General features: G+C 41.1%; 1 protein-coding gene across 2 annotated transcripts in view; it reads right to left on the bottom strand.

Annotated features, from left to right (window-relative positions):
* UQCC1 (ubiquinol-cytochrome c reductase complex assembly factor 1) overlaps positions 1 to 19,702 on the bottom strand; it is a 117,596-nt gene that overhangs the window by 80,777 nt on the left and 17,117 nt on the right. For both annotated transcript variants that reach the window (XM_079784067.1, XM_079784068.1), the window contains exons 3-4: positions 7,763 to 7,858; positions 6,502 to 6,609 (exon numbers count right to left, since the gene is read on the bottom strand). In XM_079784067.1, coding sequence (XP_079640193.1) covers positions 6,502 to 6,609; positions 7,763 to 7,858 — 204 coding nt within the window. The remainder of the gene's footprint in view (positions 1 to 6,501; positions 6,610 to 7,762; positions 7,859 to 19,702) is intronic.

Consider the following 19,702-nt stretch of genomic DNA (forward strand, 5'->3'; position numbering starts at 1 on the left):
TCACAGAACCTTAAATTTCTTCAACTAAAAGGAAGGATGCAAATTTGTCTCTACATAATTTAATAGCTAAACAAACACAGATACTTATCTCTACTCTTAAAGCTACTCATTCATACAGACTTCACACAAGTTGCACATTTAGGACTTTAGCATGAAAATGTCAAAAAGGTTTTTCCAATATTTAAATAAAATCTCTCCTTTAAGTCAAGCCCATTTCACCACATGTAAGCCTCTAAACCACTGTACAGCATCAGCCACATTAGCTCTTTTTCATCTGAAATCCTTTATATAAAAATTACCCATTCTCCTGACCAAAATCAATTAAACAAACAAGTAAAAGCCATAATCCTTCAATCTTTCCTCAGAGGCACAACTACCTATTCCATGAGTGAGTTTTTTCCTTTGGAGGAGAGGTCATTTTTTTCTGTATTTCCCTAGTTGATTAACAGAGACTGTGTTTATAAATAAAAGCTTCTAATGAATATAAAATATAGCAGGACTGACATTTTACTATTCTCCAAAGCATTAAGAATATACGTAAAATTTTTATCTTACTGGTGGTTTTAATCTATTCACTGAGATGTATACTTAAGATTTGTATATTTATTATATGTACATTATGCCTTAATGAAAATAAATCTAAAAATAAAAAAATAAGTTATTTTAAGAATTGAATTGTAGGTCTGAAGATCAACTCAGTACTAACTAAACAGGTATTTCTCAGGTAGAGATTTTCAAAATATTTCCTTAAGGATACAATTAAATAAACTAGCACATCAACAAAAGGCTTAATTTACTTTTTTTTTTTTTTTTAAGAACTAGAGGCCTAGTGCATGAAATTCGTGCACAGGTAGGGTCCCTAGGCCTGGCTGGCAATCAAGGCCGATCAGGGCCTTTCAGCTCAGGCTGCCAGCTGCCAGCCGGGGCCTTCCTTTGTTCCACGCCACCCCCTGGTGGTCAGCACACGTCATAGCAAGCAATCAAACTTCCGGTCTCCCGGTCCAACTCCCGAGGGGACACTTTGCATATTAGCCTTTTATATATATAGAAGATAGTTAAAAGGGAAAGAGAGAAACATCGATGTGAAAGCACAGCATGGATTGGCTACCTCCTGCACGCCCCCTACCAGGGATCAAGCCCACAATTCGCGCATGTGACCTGACCGCATATCGAACCAGCAATCTTTTGGTGTGCATGGGATGGCACCCAACCAACTAAGTCATACCGGCCAGGGTAAAGCTTATTTATTCTTAATATGACAGAGGAAATTATAAACTCAAATATGCACAAACTAAAAAATATGCACAAATTGAGAATGACATAGCAACTAAAGAAAAACCAATTTATAATTTTAGTAGAGGTATGTTATTAAGATTCAAAGTCACCAAGGATATATTATATATCCAATACTATGTAATCTTCATTTTCTCTATACTCTCTAGAATCAAAACAACAGTCTTTGATGGGCAGAAATACCCATAATAAATTAAGGAAGGATTATGTCTCTGATTAAGATTTTTTTAATTTGCTAATTTGAGGACTGTCATGATTTCAAGGTTTTTAGTCTAAAGCTCATATAAGGGAAAATGGAACAGAACATTGTGGACAAAAGGGGCCACATGCTGACCTGACAAGCCCAGGGGAGGCCTGCATGGCAGTCTTGCAAACTCAAGAGACCTAAAGTAACCAAAGGATGGTCTGAAATTAAACTTTAACTAAACGCAGTTAAGGTGGGCAGTTACATCGTAGGCCGGTATCTTCACAGACAAGGTCAACCTTTACCTTAACTGAGCCTATCTGTCTCTTTGCATCTATGATAACATACCCTTGAAATGTCTGGGTAACTTGTAACTTCCCTTTTTCTGGAGCCCCTGGGGCACAACCAAATGTGGTGGGCGCCAGGACAGATACCACAAATTCCTTCATTATCATGTTAATTGTTCCTGCACCCACCTAAGTATGTGTCCATCATTTCACTTTTTATCCAATCCCAGGGGTTTTCCGAGCTTTGCTTTATCCCACCTTCTTAATCTATCACCAATGAATTTCATGTAACCCACCTATGTCCCTCCTTTGATTGCAATGTATAAATACAAATGCAACCCGCCATTCTCCTGAGCATTATCTCAATTCGTTGAGGTTCGGCTTCCTGGCATATGTCAACAGTTTGGCTCAAATAAACTCACAAAAATTCTTTACAGGTTTCAATGGTGTTTTACGTTAACAACATGTTAACAAGCAGATAACGATATACCTATATAAGGAGTAAATCAGAATTGGAAGCCCACGATTAAACAAAGCCCGAGCAAATTAAAACTAAAAACAACCAGAAATAAAGATATAATAAAGAGTAAGAGCAGAAATCAACAAAATTGAAAACAGAAAAATAATATAGAAAGTCAAAGAAGCCAAAGCTGGTTCTTAAATATCAGTAAAACTGATAAAACTTTAGTCAGACTGATAAAGAAAAAAAAAAAGAAGATACAAATTACCAACATCAGAAGTCAGAGGGGACATCACAAATCCTAAAGATATTAATATAATAATAAGGAAATATTAGGAATAACTTTAGATCAATATATTTGATTACCTAGATGAAATGAACAAATTCCTTGAAAGATACGAACTACCAAACAAAGCTCACTAAAATAAAATAAAAATAACATGAATAGTCCTGTATCTACAAAAGTACTTGGATTTGGGGTGGGGGGGACACAAAAAAACTTTCCCACAAAGAAAACTTGAGGCTCAGACTTCACTACAGGATTCTACCAAACATCTAAAGAAATGATACCAAATCTACACACTCTTCAAGAAAACAAGAGGAAAGAACACTTCCCAGCTCATTCTATGAGACCAATAGTACTCTGATAGCAAAACCAAAACTATAAAACCAGAGCCTTCATGAAGATACAAAAGTCCTCAACAAAGTAGCAACAAATAGAATACATCAATATTTAAAAAGGACAATACACCAGGATCAAGTGGTATTTCTCCCAAGAATGCAAAGTTGATTCAACATTTGCAAATGAATCAGTGTAATTCACATAGGTAGGCTAAACCCAAACCTATCTAACATCATTAACACCTTCAGGTTCTTGGAAGTATCTGACACAGAACATATTTTGGGAAGCAATGGTCCTTGCCATCACCAAACTAATGATATCCTAGTGATATCATTATCCTAATACTTTGGCCTTAACAGGCCTACTCCTATCCTTGAGACAGGGAGTTTGGGACACCTGTTAGCTCTTCACTTCATTTGACAAATAATTTATTGAGTATCTAATTCAATGCCTGTCACTGATTTGGATGCTGGGAATAGAGCAGTAAAAACAAACAAACAAAAACAAAAAACAAAAAACTCCTGCTTTCATAAACTTATGGCCTATTCAACTATAAACACATAATTTTAAGTAAAATTCCTAGTAGCTATTTCTTGATTTTTTAAAAACTCTGCAGTTCCCTTCAGATTCTTATATATAGAGTTCTCTGGGTTCATAATTAATCACCCTGCCCAAGGAAAGGCAGACTTTTGTCCAAGGCCCAAATCTTTACTTGAGAAGGAGGTTTCCCCCCACAACATGTTCATGAAGAAAGCATTCATTACAAATAATGAAGACTTCACCAGATTGGCCAGGTATTTATACAGTGCTCATACTGTAGCAATCAGGAGCATTTTATAGTTCCTCACTTTTCCTAAAGCAAAGCCAAGCCTTTATACTTGGGTGAGCCATTTTCCTGGACAAATCTCTAAAGCAAGTCCCTTGAGACCATCATACAGGGACTGGAAATAACAACTTGGGGAAAGAACCTCTTTAAGATTCATGTGTTAATATAAGTTAAGGAGGTAGGTGGAATAAATTTCCACCCAGTCAATATGTACTACTTGTTCTGGTCCTCAGATGACTTTGTGTTTATTTCATTCTAACTATGGAAGATTCATTGGTCTACTTGACTAAAACAAAAACACTTAAGACAGCTTTAGGAAATGAAAATCAGCTATCCCACTAACATGCATTTTGTTCCACACTACAAGATGAAAAACAAATCTAGAAAAAGGCTTACACTAGGGGAAGGGGCTTTGAAGTCATTTGAACCTTCTACTCTGTACTGGAATTCCTTCTACAGCATTCCTGATTCACGGTCAACCATCTGGGCCCCGATTCAGATAAGTTCAATGACCTTGTGAAGCTACCTATCCCACTGGAGGACAATTCTTGTTAGATTTTTGTTTAATGAACTTAAATCTGCTTCATGTAACCTTTATTAAACATCACACCTGTCCACTGGTCTCTTTATTTTTTTTGTATCTGCCCTTCAAATATCTGAGAAGAACCATCATGTCTTCCCTTTTCCAGGCTAAACATCCTTATTTCCTTCATTCAACATGGTTTCTAAAGCCTTCACATAGCTCAGTGCCTACTCCTAAATGCATTCCAGTTTGTCAGTATCCTTCAGAACTGGATTAATTTTTTGACTTAATGCTAATCTGGAAGCTGCCTATTCTATGACATGTCTATGACATCTGGTAAATGTTGTCCTTGTCTTACCTGATATTGTTACATAAAGATAATGAAAAAGAATAGTCATTCAGGATAGTCAAATAGGTAAGGAATAGCTACATTTAAATTCTTAAATATGAATCTAGAATAAAAATGGAACTCCACAGGAAAACATTACAGAAAAAGATGGAGGAAAACTGTTGATACTGCTGATGTGGACAGACAGCAGGCATGTTTCTCCCTAATCAAAGGCATGTAAAAACACAAAAATCAAAGAATCTTGCCAGTGCAATACCAAGCAAGGATCCAGCCATACATTTCAGGGCTCATAATCTTTCAAAATGGAAAGATATACCTGCATTTTCCCACCTAACTTATACTAGAATGTCATACTTTGATGTTTTGATGTCATAAATTAAAAGTGGTTATAGCAGATATACACTGCCACATCACAAAAGTTTTTTAAAATGCAAATATTAGAAACTTAGTTGAGGTCACAAGGGAATCAAGAAAAATCAGAGGCTAACTTAAGCTAAAGCAGTGAAGAAATTTTCTGGTGATTTAGTAATCCTCCAAATGGTAGCCAACTTTCCCTCTGGAATTATAAAAAACACACTAGACAAAGAATATAGTAGCAATCAAGTGGAACCCAATCATCAAGAAATGAATAAATTTTTTTCTTTTCCTTCTTTCTGTTCTCATTTTCCTTTCTTCTTAACTAATTTCTAATTTAAAAAAACACACACATTTTAAGTTTTTCAATCCCAATGCCATAATCGTAACCATTTCTTTTAATAGGGGAAAAGATTCTGGTTAATAACATTACCAAATATACCAATGATTATAAATTGTTAAAGAATTAAGATATAGAAAAGATAACTTTCATAATATAACTATTATTTCTTTGGTAATTTAAGGAGTTGCTTCATAACTTCAGGGTGTAGTATGTGTGTTATTTTCTTTATTTTCAAAGCTCCTTACTGGAATCACTGTTCACTTTTCAGAATTTATGTAAAAGGGAGATTATAGAGAGAAGCCTGTATTTGCTGCAGTGAGAATCATTAGGAAGAGGACCAGACATTATAAGATATAGAAACTAAAAGTAGAAGTCTAATAAAATTGAAATTCCAATTTGAATCCAACTCGTTAAAATTGTTAACTGGAATTATCTGGTAATTTGGGCAAAGAAAGCTATGTTATTTTAAAAATAGATAACATCTATTGGCTTTCTTTGATTAATATATTAACTTATGACTAATTAGGCTTATTCAACATCCTAGCAATTTCAAAAGGCACTTCTGCCATAATGGTAGAGAGAAACTGGTAGTACTAGAAAATGAGAAAAAATGGAATGGCCAATGATTTATTACTTTAATTCTTAGAGGCATTGTTTAAAAAGCCTAGGGGCAGTAGACACCTGATGCAGAGAAGATATTCATTAACTTACAGCAACTACTATATAGCAGATAACATGTTAGGCTAAAAGTTGACTAGGAATGGTACAGCTAGCAAATAGCCCTCCACAATAAGAATTATCATAAATCATAGGGGTTATTAGTTCATTTAAAAGATGATTTTATTAGTAAAATTTTAAAGAAAGTCATTACAATGACCTAGTGAAAATCACTCACAAATATGGAGAGAGTAATGTTTCCTTAAGAACACTGTCCATCAGAACATCTGGCCCATGTAATTCCTTAGAACTCATCTACATGACATATCATGTAGCAAGAACCTGGAAAGGGCAGTCTTATTGGCTTGCTTGTTACTGAGATACTTCTAAGGAATCAATTTAAGGAAGTAGAGGGAACATTTCAGCCCTTCTTGTTGTATAGATCTGACTTAGAAAGGGGTCAGGGGATAACAACACATTCTGAAGCTCTCAAAACAATGTATGAATTTCACAAAAGCAAAGTAGAAGCTTTAAAATTTTTTCTACAAGGAACAGAAAGCACAAAGCCCAAAAAAGAAAAAAAAGGAACTTAAAAGACTTTACCCATTTACTATATTTCAAAGGTCCTGTGAATCCCATGGCTTCTATTATCTTCGTGAAAGCGCCAACCTTCTCCTCAACTGGCTGTGGGAAATCCTTGGTAGTAGAAAGCTATTTAACAAAAAGAAGGGGACCAAAATTAGTGGCCAAAAAAAATTAGTTTTAATGCTTTTGTTGCTCATTAGGTCTAAGGGCATTTTTATTGCTTAGATTTTTTTTTTCACCTAGAATTTATTTTTTGTTAATCCCCACCCAAGGATATTTTTGCCATTGATTTTTAGAGAGAGTGGACAGGAGGGAGGGAGTGGGATGGGGGAAAGGGGAAGAAAAACATTTTATTGGTTTCCTCCTGCATGCACCCCAATGGAGGCCCTGGGATCGAACCAGCAACCCAGGTACATGCCCTTGACTGGGAATCAAACCCATGACCCTTCGGTGCATGGGCCGACGTTCTAACCATTAAGCAACACCAGCCAGGGCTAGAATTTTTTATTCTGATTTTTCTGGTCATCTTATTACTTAATGCAAACATATCTGGAACTCTATGTAATATATGCTCTCCAAATTTCAAGAGACATATTTACCTCAATGACCATATGCCTATGAACCCATGTCTAGAAAATGATCGATTCTTGGTAACAAAATAAAAGTTCTATAAAAAAGGGTACTTCTAAAAGGAAATCTTGACCACCACATTTCCCAAAGAACAATTATGAGAAGAGGAATGTTCTATGTTTATTGACATAACAGGAAAAGGAAAGAAAAATACTATCTGAAAGCAGTCAAATAAGCACTAGATAAATGTTTTTTGCATTTTCTTAGTATAACAAATTTTATTAATGATTATAGAAGACATGAGTCTTGAAGTTTGCAAATAAACTCCAAGGAAAACCTGTTCTAATGCTAAGCCTCTCCAAATGAGGGCAGGCTATATAATCGATAAATTCTCTGAAAGTTAAATATTACTTGATTTTTAACAAGTAAAAATTCAGAAAGACTTATTTCTCTAAAGCTTTGTTTAGGCAAGACAGTATAATGTAAAAAACAAAAGACTTAAGATCAGAAGCTTTAGGTTCAAATATTCAGTTGGTCTGTTACTTACCATCCTTGTGACCTTGGGCAAGTCACTTCATTTTCCCGAGCCTCAACCTTCTGCACTGAATAAAATTCCTTGCCTCATCCAGCTAACAGTTTTGCTGAGACTCAAATAAGAACACCCATCTGAAAGCACTCTATAAACACAGAAAGCACTAATAATTCTCACCTTATTTGTAGTGTGATACTTCCTACTCAGCTGTATGTCTCTTCCAGAAATCTGTTCTGATCCACCACATGCTGAGGGCTGGCTCATCTGGGGCCCCTTGGGGGTTTAAAAAACAACAACACAGATGTAAGCAACACTGAGCATTCACTTACAGGGTTAATCTAAGCAGAGCTGCTTTAAAGTAAAGACTAGAATCTTTCCAACCTTGCTTAATTCAGTTCCTGGTGATCTGGTCACCAAGAGGATTCAAGATTGGCACCAAGAATATTGTTGGGTATATGGTAGGTGCTCAATAAGTACCTGTTGAATACTTGGATAAATAAAAGGATTCTGCCCTGGAAACCTGGAACTAAATAAGTATGAGTCAACTCTAAGAACTAGAACTGCAATAAATACCTACTTAAACATTGGCAGCAGTGCAGTATACAGGGGGGGAAGGGAGGAACCAATGACTTTCACATCAGTCAATTTTAAGTTTAAAACCTGCTTTTGTCACTTATAAGCTAGGTGGCCATGAGGAAGTTACTGAAACTCAGCTGTAATGATTGAAGGAAATAATACAATAGTCCCCCCTTATCTGTGGTTTCACCTTCAGGAGTTTAAGCTACCCGAGGTCAATGCAGTCAAAATATATTAAGTGGAAAATTCCATAAATAAACAATCCTTAAGTTTTAAATTGCATGTCAATCTCAGGCCTTTCCACTCCATCCCACCCAGGGCATGAATCATCCCTTTGTCCAGTGTATACATACTGTACATGCTATCAGTCCTTTAGTCATACTGGTAATCAGATAGACTGTCACAGTATCACAGTGCTTGTGTTCAAGTGATCCTTATTTTACTTAATAATGGCCCTAAAGCACAAGAACAGTGATGCTGGCAATTCAGATATGCCAAAGAGATACCATAAAATGCTTCTTTTAAGAGAAAAGGTGACTATATAGTACAATAAGATACTTTGAGAGAGACCACATTCACATAACTTTTATTACAGTATAGTTAAAATCGTTCTATTTTATTATTAGTTACTAGAGGCCCAGTGCACGAAATTCGTGCACGGGGGGAGGGGGGTGTCCCTCAGCCCAGCCTGCACCCTCTCCAATCTGGGACCCCTCGAGAGATCGGAACTAAACAGGCAGTCGGACATCCCTCTCACAATCCAGGACTGCTGGCTCCCAACTGCTCGCCTGCCTGCCTGCCTTCCTAATTGCCCCTAACCGCTTCTGCCTGCCAGCCTGATCACCCCCTAACCACTCCCCTGCCAGCCTGATTGATGTCTAACTGCTCCCCTGCCAGCCCAATTGCCCCTAACTGCCCTCCTCTGCCAGCCTGGTCACCCCTAACTGCCCTCCCCTGCCAGCCTGGTCACCCCTAACTTCCCTCCCCTGCCGGCCTGGTCCCCCCCCCCCAACAGCCCTCCCCTGCAGGCCTGGACACCCCCAACTGCCCTCCCCTGCCGAACCGGTCACCCCTAACTGCCCGCCCCTACCAGCCTCATCGCCCCTAACTGCTCTCCCCTGCTGGTCTGGTCCCCCACCCCAACTGTCCTCCCCTACAGGCCTGGATCCCCCCAAACTGCCCTCCCCTGCAGGCCTGGTCCCCCCCAACTGCCCTCCCTTGCAGGCCTGGCCCCCCCCAACTGCTCTCCCCTGCAGGCCTGGGTCCCCCCCAACTGCCCTTCCCTGCAGGCCCGGTCGCCCCCAACTTCCCTCACCTGCAGGCCTGGTTACCCCCAACTTCCCTCTCCTGCAGGCCTGGTCCCCCGGAACTGCCCTCCCCTGCAGGCTTGGTCCCCCCCAACTGCTCTCCCCTGCAGGCCTGGGTCCCCCCCAACTGCCCTTCCCTGCAGGCCCGGTCACTCTTAACTTCCCTCCTCTGCTGGCCTGGTCACCTCTAAGTGCCCTCCCTTTTAGGCCTGGTCCCTCCCAACTGCCCTCCCCTGCTGGCCATCTTGTGTCCACATGGGGGCAGCCAACTTGTGTGTTGGAGTGACAGTCAATTTGCATATTACTCTTTTATTAGATAGGATTGTTGTTGTTAATCTCTTACTGTGCCTAATTTACATATTAAACATTATCATAGGTATGTATGTATGTATAGGAAAAAATATAGTATATGTGGGGTTCGTTACTATCCGCGGTTGCAGGCATCCACAGGGGGTATTGGAACATATCCCCCAGGGATAAGGGGGGACTACTGTATATGTAAAATGCCTTTTACAAAATATACACTCAATAAATAATAGAAGCTTCCTTCATCACCATCATCATTGTTCAGATCAGAATTGCCTTCCTTTTATGTTCACACATTGCATTTGAAAGTATTTTGGCAATATAATAGCAAAATTATCAACTATTATCATGTGCCAGGTACTATGCTAAGTACCTTACATATATCACCTTATTTGATCCTCACTACAACACTACTAGATTGGTATTATTATAATAAAGACCCATAAACATAATTTTGAAAATAAATTCCTAATAAAAAAATACATGTAAGAGATCCTCATTGTAGAGTGAATGTGGGTAAAACTGGGGGAAAGTCTACTAAGAAAGGAGATGGTTAATTAAATTAAGGTACTCAATGGAAAATCCAGTAACCACTGAGATTTTTTTTAATGTTTTTATTGATTTCAGAGAGGAAGGGAGAGGGAGAGATTTGATAGAAACATCAATGATGAGAGAACTATTGATCAGCTGTCTCCTGCATGCCCCCTACTGGGGATAGAGCCCGCAACCCAGGCATGTGCCCTCAACCAGAATTGAACCCAGGACCCTTCAGTACACAGGCCAACGCTCTATCTACTGAGCCAAACCAGCTAGGGCTACACTGAGATTTTTTAAATAGTTTATTTTTTAAAGAAGTTTTAGGTTCACAAGAAAAATTAGCAGGAAGTACAGAGCGCTCCAATATACATATCCACTCTCCCCCATACACAAAGCATCCCCTATTATCAATATCCTCCACAAGAGTGGTACATTTGTTATAATCAATGAACCTATATAGACATATTATTATTACTCAAAGTCCATAACTTACACTAGATTATTTTTAGCAACATGAAAAAACACGTTAATATGTATAAAATAATAGGTAAAAATATGAATGCATATGGGTAAGCCTAGGAAAGAACACACTGAAATGAAAAAGTTACTTCATTAAATTAGTAGAACTATGCGTGAATTTAAGAATCTAGTTTCCAAGCTCTCAATAATGTTGTATTATCCTATGTAATAAAACCCTAATATGCAAATCAACGAAATGGCAGAACAACTGGTCGCTATGATGCGCACTGACACCAGGGGGCAGACGCTCAACGCAGGAGCTGTCCCTTGGTGGTCAGTGTGCTCCCATAGCGGGAGCGCCACTCAGCCAGAAGCTGGGCACACGGCTGGTGAGCGCAGCGGCAGTGGTGAGAGCCTCGCCTGCCTCCACTGCAGGCGAGCAGTAAGGAGCGAGAGGTCCCGGACTGCAAGAGCCCCAGACTGTGAGAGGGATGTCTGACTGCCAGCTTAGGCCCAATCCCCGGGAATCGAGCCTAAGCCGGCAGGCGGACATCCCCTGAAGGGTCCCAGACTGCTAGAGGGCACAGGCCGGGCTGAGGGACCATGCCCCCCCAGGGCATGAATTTCATGCACCGGGCCTCTAATCCTATCTAATAATAGACAAATATGCAAATTGACCATACCTCCAACACACCCACAAGCCACGCCCACCATCCAATCAGAGCGAGTATGCAAATTAACCCAAACCAAGATGGCTACAGCCACAGAGAGCAAGGTTTCCTAGGTAACAGAGGAAGCCAAGCTTTCTGCCAGCCGTCGCAGGCCTAAGCCTCCACTCAAGCTACAAAGTTTCAATTATAGAGGGTAAACAAATTCAAACAAATGGCGGCAGAATGGAGCTTGAGAGAGCAGGCCAGGGTTGCCGCCGGCAACAGGGGAAGCAAAGCTTTCCACACACCCTGGCCGGGCCCACCCGCTTAAGGCAACAAAGTTTCAATTATAACCCCAACACAAATGGCTGTGGGCCTCAGAGGGAGCCCCAGGCTTGGCTCTGCTCCAGGCTACAGTTTCAATTGTAGAAGGAAAATAAATTCCAGATACCAGGGCCTCCCCTTGCGTTGCCAGGGGGCGTGGCCTGCCTGCAAACCACCACAGGCCCCTCACTCAGGCCGCCCCACATCCCAAGGGAACCCCCACCTGATCCGGGACGCCCTTCAGGGCAAACCAGCTGGCCCCCACCCCTGTACCAGGCCTCTATCCTATCTAATAAAAGAGTAATATGCAGATTGATCATCACTGCAACACACAATATAGCTGCCCCCATGTGGTCAAAGATCCTGCCCCCATGTGGACACAAGATGGCCACCACAAGATGGCCAGCAGGTGAGGGCAGTTGGGAGGCACCCGGCCTGCAAGGGAGGGCAGTTGGAGGTGATCAACCCTGCAGGAGAGGGCAGTTAGGGGTAACCAGGCCAGCAGAGGAGGGAAGTTGGGGGCAAACAGGCTGGCAGCAGAGTGGTTAGGGGGTGATCAGGCTGGCAGGCAGAAGCGGTTAGGGGCAATTAGGAAGGCAGGCAGGCAAGCAGTTGGGAGCCAGCAGTCCTGGATTGTGAGAGGGATGTCCGACTGCCCGTTTAGGCCCGATCCCAGGGATCGGGCCTAAACGGGCAGTCGGACATCCCTTGAGGGGTCCCAGATTGGAGAGGGTACAGGCTGGGCTGAGGGACAACCCCCCTCCGTGCACGAATTTCATGCACTGGGCCTCTAGTCTTTATAATAAAAAGGGAGGGGAAGGGGGCAGGAGGAGGATTATCCTCCAATGCTGGCTTATTCCAAGAAGACATGAGACACTTGAAATGAAAATAATGTTTTCCATAATCCTAATGAAGAAAAAAATGGAATTTCTAATTGTGGAGAGTTACTATTTACTTTTCTTTCCAAACAAGGACATTAAAAGATTAGTCAGGATTCTTCTGGTCAGTCCCAAGGACACTTAAACTTTTACTCATAGGTATCAAGCAGGCTTTGTAAAACACAGACTAAACACAAAACACCTCCCATTACATCACATACATCAATGTAATAGTCCATCTAAAACACAAAGCACTTAGACAGGTTCAAAAAACAAGCAACAGCAGTTTCAGATTTGGGGAGAGTTCTCTTCTATTAGATTACATGATTTTTCTCTTTGCCCATAACTCCAAGAGTAACCAATAGATTGCTTCTATGACTGTCTCATTACCTGATGTACTTCTGTCCTACCATTACTCATTAGATAACATTTAACACTATATTGAACTACTGAATTACCTAGGTATCTAGTACAAAGGACAACATCTAGCTTCCCCATACCTACACACCTCTATAAGCACACACGTTTACTTTTTTATACCCCAGTGGCTACCAAAAAGACTCCCTTGATCTTTAATATATATTTTATTTTTTACAGAGAGGAAGGGAGAGGGATAGAAAGTTAGAAACATCGATCAGCTGCCTCCTGCACACCCCCTCCTGGGGATGTGCCCGCAACCAAGGTACATGCCCTTGACCGGAATTGAACCTGGGACCTTTCAGTCCACAGGCCGACGCTCTATCCACTGAGCCAAACCAGCTTCGGCTTGATCTTTAAAGACATAATTTTTTCCTTTAAATTTAAAAGATATCAGTAATTTTTGTAAAAGAGAAAAAATACCCTTGAAATACTCAAATGTCACTTCAAAGAGGCCTTCTCTGACCATTTTATCTAAAATAGTTATTATCCCATTATTCTCTATCATAGCAGTAACCTGTTTATTTTATTCACAGTACTCATTACAATGTACTGTGTGTGTGTGTACTAGAGGCCCGGTGCATGAAATTCGTGCAGGGGGGGGGGGTGCGGGGGGAAGGTGTCCCTCAGCCCAGCCTGCACATTCTCAAATCTGGGACCCCTCAAGGGATGTCTGACTGCCCACCAGGATCGGACTTAAAACAGGAAGTCGGACATCCCTCTCACAATCCAGGACTGCTGGGTCCCAACTGCTCGCCTGCCTGCCTGCCTGATAGCCCCTAACTGCTTCTGCCTGCCAGCCTGATCACCCCCTAACCACTCCCCTGCAAGCCTGATCGACAGCTAAGTGCTCCCCTGCCAGCCCAATTGCCCCTAACTGCCCTTCCCTGCTGGCCTGGTCACCCCTAACTGCCCTCCCCTGCCGGCCTGGTCACCCCTAAATGTCCTCCCCTGCAGGCATGGTTGCCCCCAACTGCCCTCCCCTGCAGGCCTAGTCACCCCTAAATGCCCTCCCTTGCCAGCCCGGTCACCCCTAACTGCCCTCCCCTGCAGGCCTGGTTGCCCCCAACTGCCCTCCTCTCCTGGGCTGGTCCCCCACAACTGTCCTCTCCTGCAGGCCTGGGTCCCCCCCAACTGCCCTCCCCTGCAGGCCCAGTCACCCCTAACTGCCCTCCCCAGCAGGACTGGTCACCCCCAACTGCCCTCCTCTGCCAGCCCAGTCATCCCCAACTGCCCTCCCCTGCAGGCCTGGTCGCTCCCAACTGCCCTCCCTTGCAGGCCCGGTCCTTCCCAACTGCCCTCCCCTGCTGGCCTTCTTGTGTCCACATGGGGGCAGCCATCTTGTGTGTTGGAGTGATGGTCAATTTGCATATTACTGCTTTATTATATAGGATATATATTTACTTGTTTATTTTCTATCACTACTACCTAAAAGATCCATGACAATAGGAACTAGGTAGAATACCAGGATCAAGTACAATGCATGGTACATGGGTAACACTCAATATGTGTTGAATGAACAAATGAAACCACCTACATGGTTATGTCTTATTATTTCCTTCCTGTCCTTACATGCTTCATTCATCCAACCCCTATAAAATGCCAGCCTTGCACCAGGTTTTAGAATACAAACAGAATCCCTATCCTTGAGAAGCTCATAACTTGTGGAGAAGAGAAAGAAGACTCACTACTCATGAAACAGAATCAAATATCACATTTTAACCTTTTGCACTCGGATGTCGAGTGTGACTCGACACGGTTAGCATCGGTAGCAGCTCTTTTTATACTCTTTGAATGTATCAATAATTTGAAATATAAAAAAATCCAAATAAATAAGTTTGTATGAAAAGAAACTCGTTTTTTATTCTACTGCCGCGCTTTGTAAAATCTGGGGTATTTAAAAAATTAAATCCCGAGTAGAATAAAGGAATCGAGAAAAAAGCAAGTGAGTGCAAGGGTTAAAGATCACCTACCACACACACAATAAAAGGGGTAGCAAGGATGTAAAGCAACTAGAACTCTCATATACTGTTGGTGGAAGTGTAAAACAGTATGATCACTTTGGAAAATTATTTGACAGTATCAAAAGTGAATATATGCACATCCTATATGACTCGGTAATTTAATTTCTAAGTACGTATACTCCAACAGAAATGTGTACATATGTTCACCAAAAAACAGGCACAAGAGTATTCAAAGCAGCAGTATTAATAAAAATCCAAACTGGAAACAATACAAATATCCATCAATAGGAGAATAGATAAATTAATCGTGGTATATCCATATGATGTTATATCACAACTAGAGACCCAGTGCACAAATTCGTGCACGGGTGGGGTCCCTCGGGGTGACCTGCAGAGATCGGGGCCCCAGCTTGCACCCCCAGCCTCACAGCCCCACAACCCCACCTAGAACCCCGCCTTGGCCTGGCGCTGCCCCCTCACCTGCTCCACCATCCTGCTGTGGTCCCACTCTCGTCAGAGCCCATCAGGGCCGGCAGTGCCTCCACTGCCACCCACTGCCAGCGCTGTGTTGCCAATGCCCGCCATGTTCCACACCATCCCCTGGTGGTCAGCACACATCATAGCGAGTGGTCAAACTCCCAATCTCCCAGTTGAACAACCGCCCAAGGGACAATTTGTATACTAGGCTTTTATTATATAGGATAAGAATGAATAAACTATTACTACACAAAACAACATGGATGAATTTCTGAAACAAAGTTGAATGAAAGCAAACACAAGAAAGTATGTACCAAAGGCAAAACTACTCCACAGTGTTTAAAGTGAAGACCATGGTTAACCTTGCTTATGGGTAGTGACGAGAGGGGATCAAGGAGGTTTCTGGGGTTCTACTTCTTGATCTGGATGCTGGTTATGTTTACTTTGTAATAATTCATTGAGCTGTACACTAATGATTTATTCCTTTTTCTGTGTTTTTATTATACTTCAATAAAATGTACAAAAATGCTTAAAGATGTGGAATAGGCAGTGTACTAGTAAACAACAGAAATTTGGAGATGGAAAAGAATGACCTAGAATTGTCAGAAAAGCCTTCATAGAGAAGACTTAAGAAGTGAGCAGGAGCCCAGCCAGTATGGTTAAGTGGTTGAGCATTGACCTATACACCAGGAGGTCACAGTTCGTTCCTGGTCAGGGCATATGCCCAGATAACAGTCTCAATCCCTGGTGTAGGGTGTGTTTGTGGGGTGGGGGGTGGGAGGCAGCAAATGTTTCTTTCTCATTATTTTTTTTCCATTTTTTTATTAAGGTATTATATGTGTACATATCTTACCATTGCCCCCCTACTCCACTCCCATACATGCCCTCACCCCCCAGAGTTTTGTGTCCATTGGTTATGCTTATATGCTTCTTTCTCATTATTGATGTTTCTATCTTTCTCTCCCTCTCCCTTCTTCTCTGAAATCAATATATATATATACACACATATATATGTGTGTATATATATATATTTTTTTATTATTATTTTTTTTTAAAGAAGTGAGCAGGAGAGAGATGAGTGAGAAGGCAGAGGTGAGGAAGCCATGGTATAATGGAAAGAGAAAACCACTGAATCAGAAGACTTAGGCTGAAACTCTAGCTCTTCCTATCTCATAAATTTGTTTTGAGAGTCAAATAAAATAATGTATGTTAAAAAGATATGCAAACTATAATGCATAATATAAATGTAAAGACCTGTTCCAGACAACTTCAAAAATAAACTTTTTCAGACAGCCCTGTGTTAAAAAATATATAAGATTTTGCCCTTATATTTTGCTTCCAAAAAGGTTCTGAAAATGAAGAGACCCAGAAGGAAAGAAGGAAGGGAGGGAGGGAAGAAGGGAAAAGGGAAAGAGAAGAAGGGAAGGACTCAAGTGTTTCTTGATTACCATGGGTGTGTCTGGTCCTTTTAGCAAAAGTATAAGCTCTACTATGGCTCAGTCTATCTTAAACTTCTTTTATTTTCTGACCCAATGCTCAACACCATTCTGGGCATGGAGCGACACTCAATAAAAACTAGGCAGATTGTTTTTCATGTTGTGTGTGTGTGTGTGTGTGTGTGTGTGTGTGTGTGTGTGTGTGTTTAAATAGGACAACCTGGAGAAGGTCCAGAAAAGAACCACAGGAATGATCAAAGAGATGAATAAAAGGTCTTAGTGGAAAGGTTAAAATGAATTGAGACTGTTTAGCTTGGAGAAAAAGCAATACAAGAACTAAGAAGTAACTTAGAATAACAACACTTGAGCTGGAAGAAATCTCAGACATCTAAATCCAACCTTTTCATTTCACAGATGAGGAAACTAAGACCCAAGGAAAGGTGGCAACTTGCTTAATATAATTTTAGCACAAACTTCTTTCTTAAAGTTTCAATTTACACCTTGAGGAGAAAATTTATCTCAGCAGCATGAACATAAGCAGCAACAAACATTTACTACAGCCCTGGCCAGTTTGGTTCAGTGTTTAGAGCGTCAGCCAGCAGTCCGAAAGGTTGCAGGTTTGATTCCCAGTCAAGGGCACTTACCTCAGTTGCAGGCTCAATCCCTGGCCCAGTTGGGGAGTCCAAATGAGAGGCAATCAGTCAATGTGTCTCTTTCACATCTATGTTCCCCCTCTCCCCCCGCCACCTTTCCGTCTACTCTCTCTAAAAAAATAAAATAAAATAAATCAATGGAAAAAATATCCTCAGGTGAGGACAAAAAAAAAAAAAAATTTACTACAACTTATTGAAGATCTCCTATATGCCCAGCACCTATATGCTTAGTGTTTTACTTATGTTTATCTCATAATAAACATGCAAAAATAGATAATATTTCTTTTCCCAGTTTAGAAATGAGGACACTAAGGCTTAAAGAAGTAAAGTTCATTAAACGGTAGAACATATATTCAGATGACTCTATGTCACGCAGCTTTCAAAAACCTAAGTAAAATTTAATAACACAGGCTCATGCACAATTAGCAACCATTCTCCAAGAAAATGAACCAAGGCTCCTCAGAGAAACTGTTGAATCCCAGGCTAGAGCAAAGAAAATATAACATGAACCTGAAATATCTTGCAGTACCAGAAAATAAGTGTTAAAAAATGATGAAGGTGCCCGGCCGACTTGGCTCAGTGGCACAGTTTGATTCCTGGTCAGAGCACATGTACAGGAGGCGGCCAATCAGTGATTCTCTCTCACCCTTGATGTTTCTCTCTCTCTCTCCCTCTCCCAAATCAATAAAAATATTGAAGGCATGTAGAAAGGAACTTGAAGGAGTTCCCAACAGCCAAAACTGGGACAATAAGATTAACAAAATAAATAATCAGAATAATGAATTATAACTCATAGATGAAAATAAATACCCATGAGCTCCTGATATAAATAAATAATGGAATAAATAAATACTTGCACACTTACATGTATTACAGCATTATTCATAATAGCCAAGATGTGGAAGCAACCCAAATGCCCATCTACAGATAACTAGCTAAAGAAAATGTGGTATAGACATATAATGGGATATTATGCAGCCTTAAAAAAGAAACCCTGTTACATGATATAACATGGATGAATCTTGAGGACATTATGCTAAGCAAAATAAGTCACAAAAGAGCAAATACTGCATATTCCACTCATATGAAGTATGTAAAGTAGTCAAAATCATAGAAACAGAAAGTAGAAAGGTGTTTACTAAAGGCAGAGAGTGGGGAAAGAGTGTTGCATGGATATCAAGTTTCCGTTTTATAAAATGAAAAAGTTCTAGAGATCTGCTGTATAACAATGTGATTATACTCTACACTATTGAACTGTACAATTAAAAATGGTTAAGATTGTAAATTTAATGTTATGTTTTTAATCACAAATTTTAAATTAATTAGTATTATGTATCACTTTAAAACAAGAACCATTGATGGATGGTAAATGTAGTAAGCAAAAGTATGATCAGAAACAGAATATTTGCATAGTCTCAAAGTGTCTTCTCACAAAATACTTACTAATTAAAAAGAGAAAAATGATAACTTTATAGTAGGGAAACCTGACAGACACCAATTTAATAACCAAGTGATCAAAGTTAACATCACTAGTAAAAAGACATACTGGCAGCAAGTATCCCAATATGATGCACTGAGAAAGGAACATTACTTTTGCCAAAAATGCATAACCTCAATCCTACATAATAAAGAGGTAATATGCAAATTGACCCTCACACCCTCACATCACAAGATGGCTGCCCCCACGTCGTCATAAGATGGCCACCACAAGATGGCCACCCCCATATCATCACCAGATGGCTGCCCCCACATCGTCCCAAGATGGCCACCCCCATGTCGTCACAAGATGGTCACCAAAAGATGGCTGCCCCCACGTTGTCACAATATGGCCACAAGATGGCCGCCCCCACATTGTCACAAGATGGCCAGTAGAGGAGGGCAGTTGGGGGCGACCAGGCCTGCAGGGGAGGGCAGCTGGGGGAGGAGGACCAGGCCTGCAGGAGAGGGCAGTTGGGGGCAACCAGGCCTGCAGGGGAGGGCAGTTGGGGGTGGTCAGGCCGGCAGGGGAGCAGTTAGGTATCAATCATGCCGGCATGGGAGTGGTTAGGGGGCTATCAGGCTGGCAGGCAGAAGCGGTTAGGGGCAATCAGGCAGGCAGGCAGGCAGGCAAGTTGTTAGGAGCCAGCAGTCCCG

Source organism: Cnephaeus nilssonii (genome assembly GCF_951640355.1).
Source record: "Cnephaeus nilssonii genome assembly, chromosome: 11".
NCBI lineage: Eukaryota > Metazoa > Chordata > Mammalia > Chiroptera > Vespertilionidae > Cnephaeus > Cnephaeus nilssonii.